Consider the following 16,752-nt stretch of genomic DNA (forward strand, 5'->3'; position numbering starts at 1 on the left):
GTGTACAGAATCATATATGATTTCATTGCCAGCAAAGAGATAAGTTTCATCAAGTTATCTATCATAACAGCAAAGAAGAGAAATGCTGTATGTCACTTCTTTTTAGATAACTGACTGGACCCTCAAATTAAAAAAAAAGCCAGGAGACTTTAATTCATAATTTATTTTATTTTTCAAATTTACATTTTATATATTAACATATTCAGATTACTTAGGTGTTCAGCTGATACACAATTTAATATACACTTAAGGCTTTGCCTCTGTTACAATGTACGGACGATACTGCAGATAAAGTACCACATGATCAGAAGGCTCGATTTGTTCCTGAACAATCACATAACATCATGCTGATAAACTACTACTACTACTAGTTAGGAACTTTTGTTTCAAGGAATTTGAATCCCTAACCTTTGACTACCTTTCTGTCTCCTTCAGGTGGCTCAGAGGGCAAGATGTCAGCTTATTTTCTTGATGGCTTATACCTCTCAAAATTTTGATATAAGTAAACATATCTGAGTTCCACGCACTGAAGCAGTGGCATTTCTGTGCCCGTCGCCTGGTGTGAAGCATGTTACCATCATCAAACACACTGGGTAGCACTTCATTCTATATAATTATAATTGATGAACAGAATTCAAAGAACATTTCCCAATGTTTTGTCAACCAAAACAATAAGTTTGTGTTTTTTAATGTACTACTCCGTGTGTAGTGAAGAGTCAGTGTTTTATTGTAATAGTTTTGACCTCTGTGAAAAACTCAAATGAATCTTTACCACCTTCCCTGCCAACTCCAGAGGCTTTCATGCCACCAAATGGCAAATTCAGGTCACGAATAAGCCAGCAATTGGTCCATACCATTCCGGTATGAAGTTTCTTGGCAACCCGGTGTATCCGGCCCACATCACGTGACCACACAGTAGAGGCCAAACCATACTTCACATTATTTGCTCGTTGAATGACCTCCTCCTCCGTTTCAAAGGGAACTACACAGGTCACTGGGCCAAAGATTTCCTCTTGCATACAGCGTGAACTGTCCTTTACTTCTGTGATTACTGTGGGCAATAAAAAATAGCCCATTTTGTTTTTATCAGGAATTTCCAGGGAATCAATTCCTTCACCACAGAGGATTTTAGCTCCTTCATTCTTGGCTAGGTTGATGTAGCCCTTTACCTGTTCATAGAAACAATCGATTTATTATTGTCGAAAGGATTCATTTCATTATTGATATACAATTGATCTACTGAAGCCTACCATTTTATTTGCAAGTATATAGTGCCCTCACCACAGTAAAATGTTCTGCCAGTATTTCACAAGAGCAAGAATGCTTGCTGTGTACTTATACTTTTCGTGGAAGGGACCGAAGACATGGCCGAAGAAGTGCGTTTCTGGGAAGCTTCTGGAGGGATGGAGAGATGGCAAAGCAGAAGGGTTTGGGGGAGAGGTCCAGTGTATGTGACAGAAATGACTGACAGCTTAGTCAACAAAAGGTGGAGTGGAGTGGAGGGAGGAGTACAAAAGAGGGCATAGCTGGAATAAAGGTTACAGTGGTGTCAGGTTCAAATGAGGGGAGACATTTATGAAAAGGATTGTTATGGATTTTGTACCAGTAATAGAGCCTGGGTTGAGTAAAGCAAGACTTGAAGCCAGAGCTACTGCCTCAGACAGGATGCCACCTACTAAGCTACAAGCTGCCCAGTGAATGCTGAACCCCAAGCATTGGTCTTTTATGGACAAGATTAAATACTTCCTTTCAGTTCAAGTACATTATCCCTACTCTTTGCCTTCTACTGCTAACTATCTTCCCTTCTACTTCTTCTCTAGATAACATGCTTGGTTGTGAAAGGGATGCCAAAATATGGCTGATGCAATGATTTTACTGGTAGTAAGGTGAGGAAGAATGCTCTAAATCCACCTCAGCTGTAACAGGAAGCAAACCACCCTCTGGCCATCTAGCTAACCGTACCCCCAGCTGCCAACCTGCCAACCAGCTCAGCAATTCTATTGATTCCTAGACTTTTGAACCAATTGGCTCTTGTTTCGGAGGCATAAGGCCCTCATCCACTGATGCAACAACCTTGTTTGAGTGGTTCCATCTCGGAAAAAAAAACAATGTGCAATCATCTAAGAAACGGAGGATCCAGGTCAGAGACTTTTCCAAGGATCCTGCTGCAGGTCCAACAGCTGGACAGGAAGTAAGCTGCAAGGTTCCAGGAAATTCGGGAGGGTCCTTGTTTTTAACAAACAAAATCAGCTTGAATCCAAAGCATTTTAAAATGTTGTTGAACATCAAAGGAATGATCAAAAGTAGGAAATTAAATTCTTCAAAAATAGTGGGAACTGCAGATGTGGAGAATCCAAGGTAACAAAGTGTGGATAATAAAGTGTGTAGCTGGATGAACACAGCAGGCCAAGCAGCATCTCAGGAGCACAAAAGCTGACGTTTCGGGCCTAGACCCTTTATCAGAGAGGGGGATGGGGTGAGGGTTCTGGAATAAATAGGGAGAGGGGGAGGCAGAACGAAGATGGAGAGAAAAGAAGATAGGTGGAGAGGAGAGTATAGGTGGGGAGGTAGGGAGGGGATAGGTCAGTCCAGGGAAGGCAGACAGGTCAAGGAGATGGGATGAGGTTAGTAGGTAGGAAATGGAGGTGCGGCTTCGGGTAGGAGGAAGGGATGGGAGAGAGGAAGAACAGGTTAGGGAGGCAGAGACAGACTGGGCTGGTTTTGGGATGCAGTGGGTGGAGGGGAAGAGCTGGGCTGGTTGTGTGATGCAGTGGGGGGAGGGGGACGAACTGGGCTGGTTTTGGGATGCGGTTGGGGAAGGGGAGATTTTGAAGCTGGTGAAGTCCACATTGATACCATTGGGCTGCAGGGTTCCCAAGCGGAATACGAGTTGCTGTTCCTGCAACCTTCGGGTGGCATCATTGTGACACTGCAGGAGGCCTATGATGGACATGTCATCTAAAAGAATGGGAGGGGGAGTGGAAATGGTTCATGGCTGGGAGGGCAGTTGTTTATTGTGGGCCGAGCGGAGGTGTTCTGCAAAGCGGTCCCCAAGCCTCCACTCGGTTTCCCCAGTGTAGAGGATGCACACCGGGTACAATGGATACAGTATAGCACATTAAGCAGAGGTTCACCTGCACATCTGCCAATGTGGAAAGTCATCTTGGGGCCTGGGATAGGGGTGAGGGAGGAGGTGTGGGGGCAAGTGTAGCACTTCCTGCGGTTGCAGGGGAAGGTGCCAGGTGTGGTTGGTTTGGAGGACAGTGTGGAGCGAACAAGGGAGTCACGGAGAGAGTGGTCTCTCCGGAAAGCAGACAAGGGTGGGGATGGAAAAATGTCTTGGGTGGTGGGGTCGGATTGTAGATGACAGAAGTGTCGGAGGGTGATGCGTTGTATCCGGAGGTTGGTGGGGTGGTGTGTGAGAATGAGGGGGATCCTCTTTGGGCGGTTGTGGCGGGGGCTGGGTGTGAGGGATGTGTTGCGGGAAATGCGGTCAAGGGCGTTCTCGACCACTGCGGGGGGGAAAGTTGTGGTCCTTGAAGAACTTGGACATCTAGGATGTGCGGGAGTGGAATGCCTCATCCTGGGAGCACGTGTGGCGGAGGCGGAGGAATTGGGAATAGGGGATGGAATTTTTGCAGGAGGGTGGGTGGGAGGAGGTGTATTCTAGGTAGCTGTGGGAGTCAGTGGGCTTGAAATGGACATCAGTTTCTAGCTGGTTACCTGAGATGGAGACTGAGAGGTCCAGGAAGGTGAGGGATGTGTTGGAGATGGCCCAGGTGAACTTGAGGTTGGGGTGGAAGGTTTTGGTGAAGTGGATGAACTGTTCGAGCTCCTCTGGGGAGCACGAGGCGGCGCCGATACAGTCATCAATGTAACGGAGGAAGAGGTAGGGTTTGGGGCCTGTGTAGGTGCGGAAGAGGGACTGTTCCACGTAACCTACAGAGAGGCAGGCATAGCTTGGGCCCATGCGGGTACCCATGGCCACCCCCTTTGTCTGTAGGAAGTGGGAGGAATCGAAAGAGAAGTTGTTGAAGGTGAGGACAAGTTAGGCTAGGCAAATGAGGGTGTCGGTGGAGGGTGACTGGTCACGCCTGTGGGGCAGAAAGAAGCAGAGGACCTTGAGGCCATCTGCATGAGGAATTAACTTCTTCAAGTTTTTTTTGTTTAAATTCACATTTCTGTTTGATGGAAGCCCCAATGTACAAAGACGTTTACAAACCTTTTCAAGATGTTCTTTACTAATAAGAGCACCCATGTTGGCAGTTGGGTCCGAGGGAATGCCAACCTTCCATTTCCTGGCATTCTCTACAAACTTCTCCAAAAACTCGGTGTAAATGCCCTTTTGTACAAAAATCCTGCTTGTACACAGGCAGACTTCACCCTGTCAAAAAGGAGAAAATAATCAATCAGCTATATCCCAATTCAGGGAGGGAAAGTGGGAGGTAAAAAAGAAAGAAACAGAGTAATTTTAATCCGCTGAAAACTGCATTAAGCACAGCTTGGCTTATCCATGATCATTGTGAGAGGAAGTCAGGTGCAAACTAACAATCGTGTCTCTGCAGAAACATTTCATGTGGTGGTACAGAATCACAGTGGACTGGTACCATATGATCAGAGGTAATCAGTCATTAAGTTTTATTGCTTACATTGGCAATGCTAGGTATTACGAATAATTAATATCTTTTAAATGTTTAAATATCTGAAGACAGAAGAAGTGCATAGGGAACTATGTTGCACACAATGCACCACAACTAAAGGTGCAGAGAAAATGCGACCATAAATTATCTGTCTCCAGTTTAAACTTGTCTTGAGTATCTTATCCTCTTATTTGAGTTTGCTCATCTCCAGTGACACTCTGGTGGCATCACTTTGAGAGAGGAGCTGACACTATCTTCCCAGGGGAAAACTGAAAGCCAGTCTGGAATCTCCTGACTGCAGAAACAAATTGGCTGGTCCAATCAAGCTGGTGCAAAGCAGTGTTCCTGTTTAAAATGAATGCATGCATTCATCAATTCATGTTTGCCTTTATAATCCATGCTCGCTGATACTATTAGTGACAATTCGTCCCTACCTGCTGTGTGCAAAGACACGTGGAGGTTACAGGGCGTGGGTGCGGTGTCTACTCCACTTCCCAAAGCTAGCAAGATGGCAATAAGCTCTGGAAAACCATGGAAATTTCCCTGAGGTAGTGCCTGCCCTCATTATACAAGCATACAAGGGTCACATGTCGACTCCCTCCAATTTCAATCCTGCAGATTTCACTCTGCCATTTCCAGGGGTCCAAAAAAAACAGCTGTGAATGCCTGATTTCTTCTTCACACGCAGCAGTAGTAGTTCCTGTGTAACCCCATCCCATATAGATAGTAACTGGCCTGCTTGATAATGGAAATCTCACAGGAAGGCTAGTACAGTTACACTGGGCCAAACGTCCTCTTTCTCCACTGTAAAAATTCTTTGAATCTGGAAAATTTGTTATGCACTGAAAATAACTCGGGGAACTGGGTTAGGGTGGTTGTAGAATTATAACAGAGGGCAGAAGTCTAACCCCCCGTGAATCTGTACTGACTGAAGTGAATCCAAACCAGGCAAGTTTCCTGCTCAATAATATTACATCTGGTTGGGCATCCAAAGTGAGGAAATATGACATTTTAGGTTATTTTCAAGATTTCCTTTCAATTAAGCATTGCAGGAGTAACATGAATAATTCACATGTGTTGGTGGAATTATGGAGGGAGCTGAGCAACATGGGCCGTGGAGAGAAACATGGCAAAATATTCCAACAGGTCCACCAAATCCTTTCTTAATACAATAAGCTCACTGTATATTTTAACAATGTTTCAGGTGTTGAGATGAGATTCTCACTAGACAGCGGCAAGTTGCCTATTAAGAGTGATCAGTGCTTGTTAACTACTGTATTAATATGAATTTTCCTATCCTTATAGACCAGCTAGCCTGGCTTGGTCATTGTTGAGATTTCAGAGTTCATTATTAAGTTTGAGATTATGGAGTATGTAGAGAGCACGATAAACATAGGGCTGAGCCAGCACGGCTTTGTCAAGGGGTGGGCATTCCTGACAAATCTGTTAGAATTTTTTGAGGAGGTAATCACCAACTTATTAGACAAAGGAGATCCAGAAATCTTTTGACAGTGTGCCGCACAGGAAGATAAGAGCCCATGCTGTTAGGGGCAAAGTATTGGCATGGACAGAGGATTGGCTGACTGGCAAAAGGCAGTGAGTGAGGAGAAAGGGGTCTTTTTCAGGACGGTACCCAGTGACTAGTGGAGTTCAGCAAAGATCAGTGTTGGGACCACAACTATTCACAATAACCATCAATGATCTGGGTGAAAGAAATTAGCATTGTTGCTAAGTTTGCAGATGGCACAAAGATAGGTGCGGGGGAAATAGAATTGAGGAACTAGGGACTTGAGCAGTTCAGGACAGAGGGCAAAGAAAAGATAGATGGATTACTATGTGGGAAAGTGAGAGGTTATGCAATTTGGTTGGAAGAAATGAGACACACTACTTTCTAAATGGGGGACGGCTTTGGAAGTCTAAAGCACAAAGACACTTGGGAATCATAGTTCAAGATTCTCTGAAGGTTAACATGCAGGGTCAAGGAAGGTAAATGCAATTTTGGCATTCATGTCAAGATGGCTAGAATGGAACAGATGGATATACTGCTGAGATCGTATAAGGCTCTAGCCAGACCACATTTGGAATATTGTGAGCAGTATTGGGTTCCCTGTCTAACAAAAAATGTGCTGGCCTTGTAGAAATTCCAGAGAAGGTTTACAAGAATGATCCTGGGAATGAAGGTTCTGTCATATAAGGAGCAATGAGTACAGACCCAAGGTGCTCAATGGAGTTTTGAAAGATAAGGGGAGATCTCATTGAAACTTACAGAATACAGAGAGACCTGATAGAGTAGACAAGAAGATGATTCCAGTAAGAAAGACTAGGATCAAAGGGACAACCTCAGAGTGAAGGGATGACTCTTCAAAACTGAGATGAGGAATTGCAGTCAATAGATGGTTAATCTGTGAAACTCATTGCTGGAGAAGGCCATGGAGGCCAAGTCACTGTGTGTATTAAGAGAGAGATAGTTAGTTCTTGTTTAGAAGGGGAACAAGGGTTATGGGAAAAATGCAGGAGAATGGATTTGAGAAACATATCAGTCATGATGAAATAGTAGAGCAGACTCGCTGGGCTAAATGGCCTAGTTCCACTCCTGTATCTCATGGTCTTGTGGACAGAACCAGGTAAGAGGATACCACAGGGCTGGGTAGTAGCTAAAGAGGTGAGTTTGGTAATATACAGTGAAAGATCTTGCCAGGTCATCTGGTGAAAATCCCTCCAAAAAAGCAAAACTGAGACTTGGGCAGAAAAAAAGAGGATTAAGATTTCAAACTGTACTTCATATTTTAATGCTCCCCGAATTAGCCTAGCAGGCCACTCAGGAATTGGGGTAACTAGAAAGGTGTGTATATGCAATAAATATGGTCTTGACTACATCGTCAGAATAAATTCAAGCAAAAATAAAGATACAAATGAAAAGTAGCATTAAACTTCCCTCTGTGGAGTAAAATCTGGGAATGGTCCGAACTCATTCAGAACAAGAGCATTTCACAAACGTTTAATCTTGAAACATTGCTGTTGTGTAGAGGATGAATTGGTACCTGAATTCCAATAAATTTCTTACCTGGTTAGTAAAGCTGGATCGCACGGTGGTGGGAATGCATTCGTCAAGGTTGGCATCATCAAAGATGATGGCTGGATTTTTCCCTCCAAGCTCCAGAGAGAGTTTCTTACAGAATGGAGCACTCTTCTCTCGGATGTGCTGGGCAGTGACTGTGCTCCCAGTAAAGGATATTAGCGGCACATCAGGGTGAGAGACAATTGCCTCCCCAGCCTTTGGGCCAGTACCAAACACTATGTTCACAACTCCAGGTGGAACACCTAGGAGATCAGTGAGAAATGATTTCTAAATAGCAATAAATTATAGAACAGAATGATTTACTTTGAAACATTGCAAAGATATGATGCTTCATATTTGTATAAGGGAAATTACATCCAAACAATGATGCCCAACATTTGCATGAAATCAATAATATCAAGATAAACTTTATAAAAGGAACAATTCCCAACGTCATCATGTTCACCAGAAATCCATCAGCCTTTGACAAATACGAAAGACAAAGTCAGCAATTCTGACCACAGTCGTAGCAAAATGTAATTTGTGCAAAGAATGGGCAAACACTTGAACATCAGCACGAAGCAAATTGTTCTTCATAAGAAATGTTGGGAGAAAACAGTTCTCACAAAGACATTCTGCATCTGTCACCTTGAAGAAGTCATATTTTGGCCTGGAAACATTAAAGCTGTTTCTCCCTCCATAGGTGCTACATCCATCAGTTGGCATCACTCTACCTGCTTCATCGAAGAGCTTGCACATCATCCAGGCAGTGACTGATGTCATTTCACTGGGTTTGGCAACCACAGTGTTGCCTGTGGCAATGGCTGGAGCTATCTTCCAGGTCAATAGATACAATGGTAAATTCCAAGGACTGATCAGGCCAGCTAAAGAGATACAGTAAGAAATTTGCATTAGTCACTCCACATTATGTGGAACTATAGCAAGATAAAAGAAAAAAAAAGTCCTTCCCATAGCTACAGTACAGATCTCAAACACACACAAAATTGTTTATATACAATCTTTTTTTCTCCTTTCCTACATTACTCATGACTCATGTCATTGAGCAAACTCAGAATCTGGCTCTCAGCTTTCTTCTATTTTCTATGTAGTTACAAGGGGAGCTACAGAGACAGCTTGGAATAACTTTCCTTGCAATGTTCATTCCTGTTTGGTGGAATTGTTTTTATTCCAAACTTTCTGTAATGGCTTTCTGGAGACTGGAAAGGGAAGAGGTGCTGCATACGGCTTCACACAGCAGTGTACAGAACCAACCTGCTACATTTCTTGACTTTCCGTACCACTGTAAGTTCATGATTCCTTCAATTGTGCTATTGACAGGAGTTAGGAGAATAAAAGTAGTCTATTCAGCCCATCGAGCCTTTTCCACCATTCAATGAGATCATGGCTGATCTGTGGCCTAACTCTGAATGCCTGCTTTCAGCCCATATCCTTTAACATATTTACTTAACAAAAATTCATGCATCTCAGATTTAAAACTAACGATTGAAACAGCATCCACTGCCATTTTTGCACAGTCTGGCCCTAATTCTTAGGCTATTTTGACATTGTTAACCATCAGAGAATAGAATATACTCCTTAAAGTTTTGAAGCAGGCCATTCAGCCCATCCAGTCAATAGTGACCCTCCAAACAGCAGCCCACCCAGACCCATCTCCCTACCCTATCCCTGTTACTCTGCACTTCCCACGGCTAATCCACCCAGCCTGCACATTCACGGACATGATTAGCAACTTAGCATGGCCAATTCACCTAAACTATATATCTGTGGACTGTGGGTGGAAACCCATGCAGACACAGGGAGAATGTGCAAACTCCACACAGACAGATGCCTAAGGCTGGAATCGAACCTGCGTCTCTGGAGCTGTGAGGCAGCAGTGCTAACTACTGAGTCACCATTAAACATATCAGGAAATCAATAACTTGATATAATGATATCAATGAAATCAATAATGATATACACAAACTAGATGATTATATTAATCAATAAAGTACTAATATGGGAACCATGCAAAAATTGTCACCTCACTCCTTTTTGCTGGATTTCCTGAAGGACTTGCGTCCACTCCCTCACTATTCAACATCGATGTTTACCTGAAGTGAGTTACCTGAAACAGTTTCACAATTCATTTACAGTGATGGCATGCTGGCCAACATCCCAATACAAAGTAAAAAACTACTATCTTCACACAGCTGAAGTTATTGTCCAAATACATTCAGTTCCAACAGCTCTTCCCCATGCCTCCTGAACCTCAGTTATAGCCTTCTACCTAAATAACAAAATTGCCAATGAACAACATTGATATCACACTTTCACTTAGATCCAAGATGAGCACGCTCTTTGGAAGGGTCTAGGACCGAAACGTCAGCTTTTGTGTTCCTAAGATGCGTGCTTGGCCTGCTAGTTTCATCCAGCTCCACACTTTGTTATATTTAATTGTAAGCTTGGACAGACATGTGATTTTTAAAATTCATCTGGGAAAGACTGTGTGAAAAGGAAAAATAAGCAGTGTTGACATATTCCTATTAATCCATACCGTCTTCAAAATCTGGTGACTGGTTCTCTCTGCTGTTTTAGTCATCAGTGTTGAGAGCTGATGATAGGTTTTCTTCCTGAACTCTTACTCCTTTGCATCTGATTTTTCTCCAAGCCTTTGTCAATACATAACAAAGGCAGATAAAGTGAGATGGCAGGACATCTTGCAAAGGGTGTGATGAGCCACTAGTGAAAACCAATGTTCAGAAGGGTCTGAGATAATGGGAACAGCAGATGCTGGAGAATCCAAGATAACAAAGTGTGGAGCTGGATGAACACAGCAGGCCAAGCAACATCTTAGGAGCACAAAAGCTGACATTTCGGGCCGGGACCCTTCATCAGAAAATGGGCCATGCTCATAATGGACTATGTGATGTACTGTTTAATTGCTGTGCATAAAAGGCTATGTGGTGGGTTGTGTAATGAACTATGCAATAGGATATGTAATGGTTTCTGTGTAAATAGCAGTCCATTACGTTGTGCGATGAGCTATGTCATGGATTGTATAGCAGACTCTAAAATGGGTTGTGTATTAGTCTGCGTGATGGATCGCGTAATTGGAAGGTGTAATAGGCTGTGCGTTGAACTGTGTGCAGAGCTGTGTTTTGGGTTGTAGGAAAGGCTATATGATTGGCTTGTCATTGTCCACTCCAAATATCTTGACATAAAATCTCAGCATTCAATACTCAATTCTTGGAGTGAAATAACAGTTAAAGGGATTTTGTAAAACTGCATGAAGCAATTGTGTCTCACAAAATTCCAAACGTTTGTGTGCATTTGTTTTGTGCTACACCTCATTCTTGTTCAAGGATAAAGGTAGGAACGTACCCCAATTCTAAATCTCTCTGAATGACTGTCTAACACTACATACTGCACTAGACAGCACGGTGAGAACGGTGACCACATATGTATTAATTGCCACCAAACAGTACCACAGTACCACACTCTGGTGTGCCAACAGATGAGCTTTTGATCTTTGTTTTGTAGCTAAATTTATACTGGTTCCCTGAAATTACGCTTGTTCTGTGCAACATGAAGAAACCATCCCTCAGTGCCTCACAGGGAGTGTCTGACATCCTGTTCACTCTGAGAGCCTGCTCTGAGAGAGCTGGATCAGTGGCAAGGACTCAAATAAAAGCTGACTTGATGATGGGACACTGGCCTGTGTGGAGCTATTTCAGCAAGCAGCTATTTTTTCATAACCCCTGAAAATTACCACTTGCTTTATCTTTAGTCAGCACCAGCGTAAGATAAGGATCTAATTTGTCAAAGGACCTGTCAAAATGAAAGTAGCAGAGAGACCTGCATTTACATGTTCCCACGACTAGGGCCATGTTCCCATCACTAGGTTAGAGTCCATTCAACAGTGTGATAACAGCCGGAAAGAAGCTGTTCCTGAACCTGTATGTGTGTGTGTGTTCAGGCTTCTGTATCTTCTGCCTGACAGAAGAGGTTATAGGAGGTCATTACCAGGGTGCGGTGGGTCTTTGATGATGTTGGCCACCTTTCTGTAGCAGTGAGCCATGTAAATGTAGTCCATGGATGGAAGGTTGGCTTCGCTGATGGTGTGGGCCATGCACACCACCTTCTGTAATTTCTTAACAGTCCTGGGCAGAGCAGTTGCCATACCAGGCCCATACCTACCTGGACAGAATGCTTTCAATGGTGCATCTGTAGAAGTTGGTGATTACTTTATGGACATGCCAAATTTCCTGAGCTGTCTGAACAAGAACAGGCATTGCTGTGCCTTCTTCTGGGACAGGTCATCAGGTATCATCACTCCGAGGAATTTGATGCTCTTCACCAGCCTCCACCACTTCCTCTGGCAGCTTGTTCCATACACACACCACCCTCTGCATGAAAATGTTGCTCTTTAGGTTCCTTTTATAGCTTTCCCCTCTCACCTTAACCCTATGCCCTCTAGTTTTAGTCCTCCTCAACCACATTTACTGTATCCACACTCCTCATGATCTTATAAACCTCTAAGGTCAGCCCTCAACCTCCGATACTCCAGGGAAAATAGCCCCAGCCTATTCAGCCTCTTCCAATAGCTCAAACTTTCCAACCATGGCAACATCCTTGTAAATCTTTTCCGAACCCTTTCAAGTTTCACATCCTCTCTCTAGCAGGGAGGCCAGAAATGCACTGCAGTATTTCCAATAGTGGCTCAACCGCTGTCCTGTACAGCCGTAACATGACCTCCCAACTACTAGACTCGATGCACTAACCAATAAAGGCAAGCTTACCAAACACCTTCATCACCATCCTATCTACCTGCAACTCCACTTTCAGGGAACTACGCACCTGCACTCCAAGATCTCTTTGTTCAGCAAGACATCCAATAACCTTACCATTAAGTATATAAGTCCTGCCCTGATTTGCCTTTCCAAAACTTCCATGAACTCGGAGATTGAGTGTCTGTCCATCACACATCCACCTCTTCATCATCCACAAAAACGTAACCACAAAGCAGGTCGGAAGAAGAGGAAAGCCAAGGCTGACAAGTAACCAAATTCCAACTCCCACTTCCATGTGAATTCTGAGGCCAGCAAACAGTGCGCATCACCAGAGGTGAACTAAGCACAATGTTAGTTAACCCCAACTCCTTAGATCAGCCTCAGTCTTGCCTGGTGACCAGGACCTGGGGCACAGTCTGTCTTAAAGATTTGATTAGTTAGCCTATTGCTTTGCACTTTTAATGGCTATGTTTATTAATTATTCATTTATTTAAATTAGCAAGTTATTTCTTTATGATTACTTTTCCTAAAACTTATGTTTATTGTTGTGCCAAAAGTTACCTTCTGAAATTTGCTCACTAGCCCCTTGACTGAAAGAAAAGTTGAAGTGCAGCCCCCCCTCAATTTGAAAAGGTTTGACAACCCCGTTATAAACCTTCAATACTGACATCTGTTGCCTCACCTACTCCCACTGGAGTCCTCGTGGTGAAGTTTGTGCATCCCATATGGTCCATCTCTGCACATTGTGTTGTGTAATGGAGGATAATTGAGGCAAAGAAACGGAAGTTATAAACCGCTCGAGGTATTTCCATGCTTCGGGCCGCAGTTATTGTTTTACCTGAAATTTGAAAACGTAAAAGGTAGAACCTGAGAAATTATTTAATTGGGCCTGTTTGTGAAACTATATTCACAGCTTAGAAATCTGTCTACATCTGTCCCTAAATTGGTTAGCATGACACATTGAAAATGTCCAAAACTTCACTATTCTATTCATACACAATTTGTTTCATTGATGAAAATATGCTAACTGTGTACTGAAAACCAGCATGTGAGCATGCTAGGCACTCTACTGATGGGCTGTCAGAACATCCATTATTTAAAAAAAAATCACTGTTTACTTTCTAATCAACAAATATCTGATAAAGAAAGATGTCCAGCCAAATCCTATTGATTGGGAAATGAGGGATAGAGAAGAATACAATCCTCTAATATTTCTAAAATACACCACAAATACTTGGTCTTTTTTGAGGCACATGTCTTGAAATACATTTACAATACAAACTATTTACATTGCTATAATGTCATAATCTTGTAAGTTGTCTAGGTTCTGTGGTTACTGATGATACTGAGCATTATATACCTGACTGAATGCACTACACTGACTCCATTATATGGAAACAGTGACTGAAAGGAACCTTTTATATGAGATGTCATATCTGTAATGCTATTAAACTATCCGAAATGTGCTTTATATGTCTGGTCTGGAATCTGGGAATATCACTGAGAGACATAACCTGTTAGTCTGCTGATCCTTGGCTTCAATCTCTGAAATTCCTTCAGGTCAACCCCCAAGGGAACAAGGATGTTAAGTCCATAGAGATTTAGTCCAGGGACAATGGGCTAACTGGCCTTCTGTTATGCTGCAGCCATTCTGTGATTCTCTGATTTCCTCTATTGAAAGGAAAATTGGATGCAAGTGCAAGACTTTTTTCAATTTTCACTGCTGCATGCATATATTTGCATAGTAGGGTGCAGATGGAGGCTTGTCTGCAGATAAATAGTGAACTCTGATCAAACACTGACAATGTTGTAAATGCAAAAATATTTGAGAATGTAGTATGATGGCAATAATAGGCTAAGCCAATGTTTTGGCATGACCTAACACCTACGCTTAGTGGTCAGTTCTGCTAGAAAACAGTACTAAGGCAAAAAGAAGGTAATAAAAATAAAAACACAACAGGAGTAAAGTTCTTCCTGTCTAGCAATCCTAGTTTTTTGTATAATTTTACCATTTCTCTCCACATTTGGCTTTCCTCTTCTGTCGATTTCATATTTGAAAAGTCCTCTCTGAACTATCATCTTATTTGTTAACTTTTCTACCTCATTGATCCAGATCTTTTTATCTCAATGAATTTTCTTCAACTTTTTTTAGTTGAACACTTTTATCTTTAGCCATCCATTATGGTAAACTTAAGTTGAACCTACAACTGTTGTGACTATTCTTTCCTGACTGTATTCCCACTTTCACATCAGCTGCTTGTCAGAAACAGATTAAGCAAAGCCTCCTTGCTCAAAATCAGTCTTCAATTTGTTATGGATCTTAACCGATCTGTCTCATCATCTCAGGAAATGTTTTTAAAAATTTTCCCAAAACCATAAACAAATGAATTGAAATAACCAAGTTTTCAAATCGAGCTCGTTAACATTTGGCTTTTAGGTGTTTAGCTGGTTTTAGGCTTCGGAGGCAAATCAGCACAAGACTCTCGTGTCTACGTGAAACTGGAAGACATCTTTAAAGTGGGTTTTGTACTACCGGCATCTGCAAACATGGTACCTAAAGCCTGTTCATGCCTCTACTCCACATTTGCCTGGACAGAGCTGCCAACTCTAACCATTGTGTAAATCAAACAGTCAAACATTTATCATTATCACTGTTGCTCCTCGACCCCAACTCTGCCACCCAGGCCCAGAGCCACAAGTCTGATCTCCTTCCCAACTGTAGGCCAAGCAGCATCTCCTGAGATGCTGCTTGGCCTGCTGTGTTCATCCAGCTCCACACTTTGTTATCTTGGATTCTCCAGCATCTGCAGTTCCCATTATCACTCCTTCCCAACTGGGTTACTTGACCCTCAATTTCTCAGTTTTGATCAGCCAACCACTCCTCCAAGTCTCCTGCTCTACCCTGTACCCATTTCTCATCTGTCTCCTTGTCACTCCCTTTCCCCCACCTCAGTGGTCCTGATTTCAAGCCATGATCCAGCCTTCCTGATCCAAGGGCTGGATTTAATCAGCTTGATGGGGACCTTGCCAAGCAGCCAGAGAATTGGCAGGGGCCTTCAGGCCACCATTGGGTCTTCAGGATCCCAGCGAAGGTAGTTCATAAATGTTCAGAGGTGCTGACCAAGTAAAAGGTGGCAGCCTCTCTTGCCGTCAGTACCCCCAGGGAGCAGTGGCAGGTATCTGCACCCATTAAGGGACTCACTGCTTGTAGAGGTGTTATTGGCAGGAACGCTCACAATATTTAATTATTATTTAGATGTGCACTTGCAACGCCAAAGCTAATAAGGCTATGAGCCAGGTGCTGGAAAATGGGATTAGAATAGTTAGGTGGTTGATTTTGCCCAGCGCAGACATGATGGGCTGAAGGGCTTCTTTCTGTGCTGCAGATCCTACTCCACTTTACTGCCCACTTTCTATATCCCTTTATTCTTGGAGATCAAAAATCTTTCTATCTCAAATACATTCAACACTGGAGAACTCACAAACCTGGAGGATGGAGCCTTCTAAAGACTCTCAACATTCTGAGTGAAGAAATTTCTCATCTCACTCCTAAATTAACGATCCATAATTCTGAGGTTGTACACGAAGTTCTAGATTCCTCAATAATGACAAACAACCTCTAAGTTTTTACGATCTGCTGAATACATTCATGCTGCACTCCATTGATGTTACAATGTTCGCGTGTAATTCAATTAAGGTGTTTAAGATGATGAAAGGAATCAATAGGGTAAACTGAGAGAAACTATTCCCCACATTGGACATTTCAGAAAAAGGGCACATTATTTATACAAGATAATAAAATGTGAGGCTGGATGAACACAGCAGGCCAAGCAGCATCTCAGGAGCACAAAAGCTGACGTTTCGGGCCTAGACCCTTCATCAGAGATATTTATACATACAACTAGGCCAATAAGCAGCAATGTCAGCAGTTACTTCTTGACACAGAAGAGTTATGGAAATCTGCAAATCTGTCCCGGTAAAAGGAATGGGGGCCAAAGTCAGCAGAATATTTTAAAACTCATAGAACATAGAACATGGAACATTACAGCGCAGTACAGGCCCTTCGGCAGATTAATAGCAATTTGGTAATGCACAGCTATAGATATTAAATGTTTTGAAACTAAGGGTGGCCAATGTTGGAATTATGACACAGATCAGGGTGATCTAACTGAATGCAGATAATAGGTTTGAGGGTCTGAAGGTCCTATTCATATGATTCTGATAGTTGGATAGCAGACCTACGATCCACTCTGATATCAGTAAC

At 42.8% G+C, this 16,752-nt stretch overlaps 1 protein-coding gene across 2 annotated transcripts in view; it reads right to left on the minus strand.

The window, feature by feature from the left end:
• Positions 1-203: 203 nt before the first annotated feature.
• The window catches only part of aldh8a1 (aldehyde dehydrogenase 8 family, member A1), a 38,013-nt gene continuing 21,464 nt past the window's right edge, over positions 204-16,752 (minus strand). The window contains exons 3-7 of one of the 2 annotated variants that reach the window (XM_048531822.2): positions 13,171-13,326; positions 8,433-8,582; positions 7,705-7,961; positions 4,223-4,384; positions 204-1,169 (exon numbers count right to left, since the gene is read on the minus strand). In XM_048531822.2, the coding sequence (XP_048387779.1) occupies positions 717-1,169; positions 4,223-4,384; positions 7,705-7,961; positions 8,433-8,582; positions 13,171-13,326 (1,178 nt within the window). In that variant the 3' untranslated portion in view covers positions 204-716. The remainder of the gene's footprint in view (positions 1,170-4,222; positions 4,385-7,704; positions 7,962-8,432; positions 8,583-13,170; positions 13,327-16,752) is intronic. The other variant, XM_048531823.2, reaches the window with a different exon arrangement.

The sequence above is a fragment of the Stegostoma tigrinum genome, chromosome 4 (assembly GCF_030684315.1).
Source record: "Stegostoma tigrinum isolate sSteTig4 chromosome 4, sSteTig4.hap1, whole genome shotgun sequence".
Classification (NCBI taxonomy): domain Eukaryota; kingdom Metazoa; phylum Chordata; class Chondrichthyes; order Orectolobiformes; family Stegostomatidae; genus Stegostoma; species Stegostoma tigrinum.